The 3,468-nt window shown below is 38.3% G+C and overlaps 1 protein-coding gene across 1 annotated transcript; it reads right to left on the bottom strand.

The window, feature by feature from the left end:
* LOC102417725 (olfactory receptor 10Q1) lies at window positions 1-960 on the bottom strand. The gene has a single exon (XM_006092032.1). The coding sequence runs from the start codon at window positions 958-960 to the stop codon at window positions 1-3; it is 960 nt and encodes a 319-aa protein (XP_006092094.1).
* Between the last annotated feature and the right edge of the window lie 2,508 nt (window positions 961-3,468).

Raw genomic sequence — 3,468 nt, 5'->3', positions numbered from 1 at the left:
TCAATCAGTGTCCAAGGCTGCTTTACCGATGATGGCATTCCTGAGGGCACCTTTGACATCCTTGTTCCTAAGGGTGTAAATCAGGGGGTTGAGTAAGGGGGTGACAAAGGTATAAATGAGGGCAAATTGGCGATCCTCATCCACAGAAGAGCTAGATTGAGGACGCAGGTAGACCAAGGCACAGAAGCCATACTGTAGCAAGACCACGGTGAGGTGGGAAGAGCAGGTGGAGAAGGCCCGGCGGCGGCCCTCAACAGAACGGATGCGCAGGATGGCCATGGTGATGAACACATAGGAGACAGAAATAAGGATGAAAGGGACAATCAGCACGAGGATGCTCACGACATAGAGGACGGCCTGGTGCACATGGATGTCAGCGCAGGCCAGCCTCAGGACCGGAGGCACATCACAGAGGAAGTGGTTGATTTCCCGGAGGTGTCCACAGAAGGGCAAGGTGAAGATTAAAGATGTGAGCTGCAGGGACAGGTAGAGCGCCAGACCCACAGCACAGCCCACCATCTGGATGCACAGCTTCTGGGTCATGATGAGGGTGTAGTGCAGTGGGTGGCAGATGGCCACATAGCGATCATATGCCATGATTGCCAAGAGAAAACAGTCAGCACTACCAAGTGTGACAAAAAAGAACATTTGGGCCCCGCAGCCAGCCAGAGAAATGGGCTTCCGGGCTCCAAAGATGTTGGAAAGCATCAAGGGCACCACCACGGTGGTGTAGCTGATCTCTATGAAGGACAAGTTGGACAGGAAGAAATACATTGGGGTGCGCAGGGAGCTGTGTGTGCACACCGCCCAGATGATGGCTGTGTTGCCACAAAGGATCATCAGGTAGAGGAGGAGGAAGAGGACGAAGAGAAGGGCCTGGAATTCAGGGACAGCAGTGAATACTCGGAACACAAACTCAGTGGGGCCGGACTGGTTGAGGACAGGGCTCCTAGCAAACATGTCTCCTGAAAAAGAGAACAGAAAGTGCTGAATCTTCCTTTGCTGAGTTCATCTATTGCCTGAGGAAAATAAGTGACTTTAACTTCAGTTTTTGATTTAGAATTACCTATTTAGTATCCAGTTGCCAATATCAATGCTTGGAATAAATGTACATAGACGGTATGGTATGTGTTTCCATGGAAAGCTCATGAATGGGATATATACTCATCTGTAGACATTTCTGGTGACAAAGATGTGTAGATATTCCTGGTGCAATGTCTTTTTTTTTTTTTTTACCCTGGTATATTTTATTATTATTGCTGTTATTGTTATGATCATTTTGTCATTTAAAAATATTTTTTTCATTAAAATTTACATTCAGCCGAAACCGGTTTGGCTCAGTGGATAGAGCGTCGGCCTGCGGACTGGGGGGTCCCGGGTTCGATTCCGGTCAGGGGCATGTGCCTGGGTTGCGGGCACATCCCCAGTGGGAGATGTGCGGGAGGCAGCTGATCGATGTTTCTCTCTCATCGATGTTTCTAACTCTCTATCTCTCTCCCTTCCTCTCTGTGAAAAATCAATAAAATATATTTAAAAAAATTTACATTCAATATTATTTTGTATTAGTCTCAGGTGTATAGCATAGTGGTTAGACAATCATATAGGTTACAAATATCCTCTGATATTTCCAGTACCCAACTGGTACCAAATTACAATATTATTGCCTATATTTCCTGTGCTGAATGTTACATCCTCATATTATTTTGTAACTATCAATCTGAATTTTCAGTACTTCACTTTTTTTTTTTACTCTGGCATTTTAAATCAAATTGACAAGGGCTAATTATTTGCTTGCATTTAATAAAACAAAAAAGTTGTATAGTTGTAGATATTTTAAAAATTAGCTAAATGGGTGTGTAGTTCACTATTTTGGTAAATTATTATTGAAATATGACATGCATACAGAAACTTTCACAGATCTTAAGTGTAAAGCTTGATTTATTTTTCACATAGTAAAGATACTAGTGTAACCACTACCAAAATTAAGAAATAGAACAATTCTAATAACCTACAAGCATCTTTTGTACCTCCTTTCAGTATTATACCTCCCAAAGGTAACTACTTTTTCAAATGTTATGACTGGACATTAGTTTATGTTTCAATTTATATGTGTAATGATAAAGTATGTACTGTATTGTAACTGGCTTCATCATGATGTGTGCAAAGGTCATTCTTGATTGCTGTTCTAACAAGACTTTGTTCTTTTCATTGGTTTTGTGGTATCCCATTTTATGGCTAGCCAATGATTTATTCATGGGTGGTTCACTTTTCAATCAGTTGTTTAGACTCCATATAAAACTAAAAAAAAAAACACCACCTTTCATTCTAATCCTTCTTGATATATACTCTTTATTTTCTCTCTTTTAAATATTTTTTTCCTAAGTTTCTAATAATTAACTTGAACTTTAGAACTCAGGATCAAATGAAAGAAAAAGATAAGTGAGTCAGGTAAAAATGAGTGGAGCTGCATGAGATAAGAAAAGACCATAAGAAAACTATAAATGCAGTAGCAGAATTGAAGCAGGCATCAAAATAATTACATGAATAAGAAAGAGCTTTAGCCCTGACTGGTTTGGCTCAGTGGATAGAGCGTCGGCCTGCGGACTGAAGGGTCACAGGTTCGATTCCAGTCAAGGGCATGTACCTTGGTTGCGGGCACATCCCCAGTAGGGGGTGTGCAGGAGGCAGCTGATCCATGTTTCTCTCTCATCGATGTTTCTAACTCTCTATCCCTCTCCCTTCCTCTCTGTAAAAATCAATAAAATATATTTTAAAAAAAGAAAAGAAAGAGATTTATAAGCATCTGGGAAGGGAAAAATACCTATAAACTAGGCAATTTTGGTTTGGACACAACTTTATTTTCAATATAAAAACTCAAGAAACAATAGAAAAGTGTCTACAGAATTTTAAGAAAAACAAATTCTTGCGAAAGAACTCTGTAACCAGGATTTAGTGATTTATGTTCAAAAGCAACAGGCTTTCTCAGATTTATAAACACTTAAAAATACAGTTAATTCTAAATACAGTTAAAGCAATTCCTCAACGAAGACTCTTGGATGCTGGGTGATTAATTAGAATACATAATTCAAGATTGAGGAAATTGTAGTATAAAAACTGGATTTGAAAAATCAAATAGTAAAATATGTATTTAAGACTGAATGGTTAAATGCAAATATTGTTTAAAGCAAAATAATTCTCCAAGAATAATTCTTGAAAACATACATAATATAAAATGCAAAATTTAGTAAAGTCAATACATTATACATGAAAATTTACTTCTGATTGACTTACATTCAAATATTTTTAAAAATGGAAGAAAGCTAAAAGATTTTTTTCAGATCTCAGAGTGTAACCAAATTATAATCAAATGAGCAAAGTTTACAAAAATATTTTGACAGAATAAAAATGTAAAGGTCTGTGGGGAAAATATAATAAGCAAACTGAAGAGAAAATGAAAATTTTTAACCC

Source organism: Myotis lucifugus, unplaced genomic scaffold (genome assembly GCF_000147115.1).
Source record: "Myotis lucifugus unplaced genomic scaffold, Myoluc2.0 scaffold_97, whole genome shotgun sequence".
Classification (NCBI taxonomy): domain Eukaryota; kingdom Metazoa; phylum Chordata; class Mammalia; order Chiroptera; family Vespertilionidae; genus Myotis; species Myotis lucifugus.
The sequence above is the reverse complement of the archived record's forward strand: the minus strand, read 5'-3'. Positions and strand labels throughout refer to the sequence as shown.

Coding starts and splice junctions, on each gene's coding strand:
- LOC102417725 (XM_006092032.1), bottom strand. CDS start 960: ATGTTTGCTAGGAGCCCTGTCCTCAACCAGTCCGGCCCCACTGAGTTT.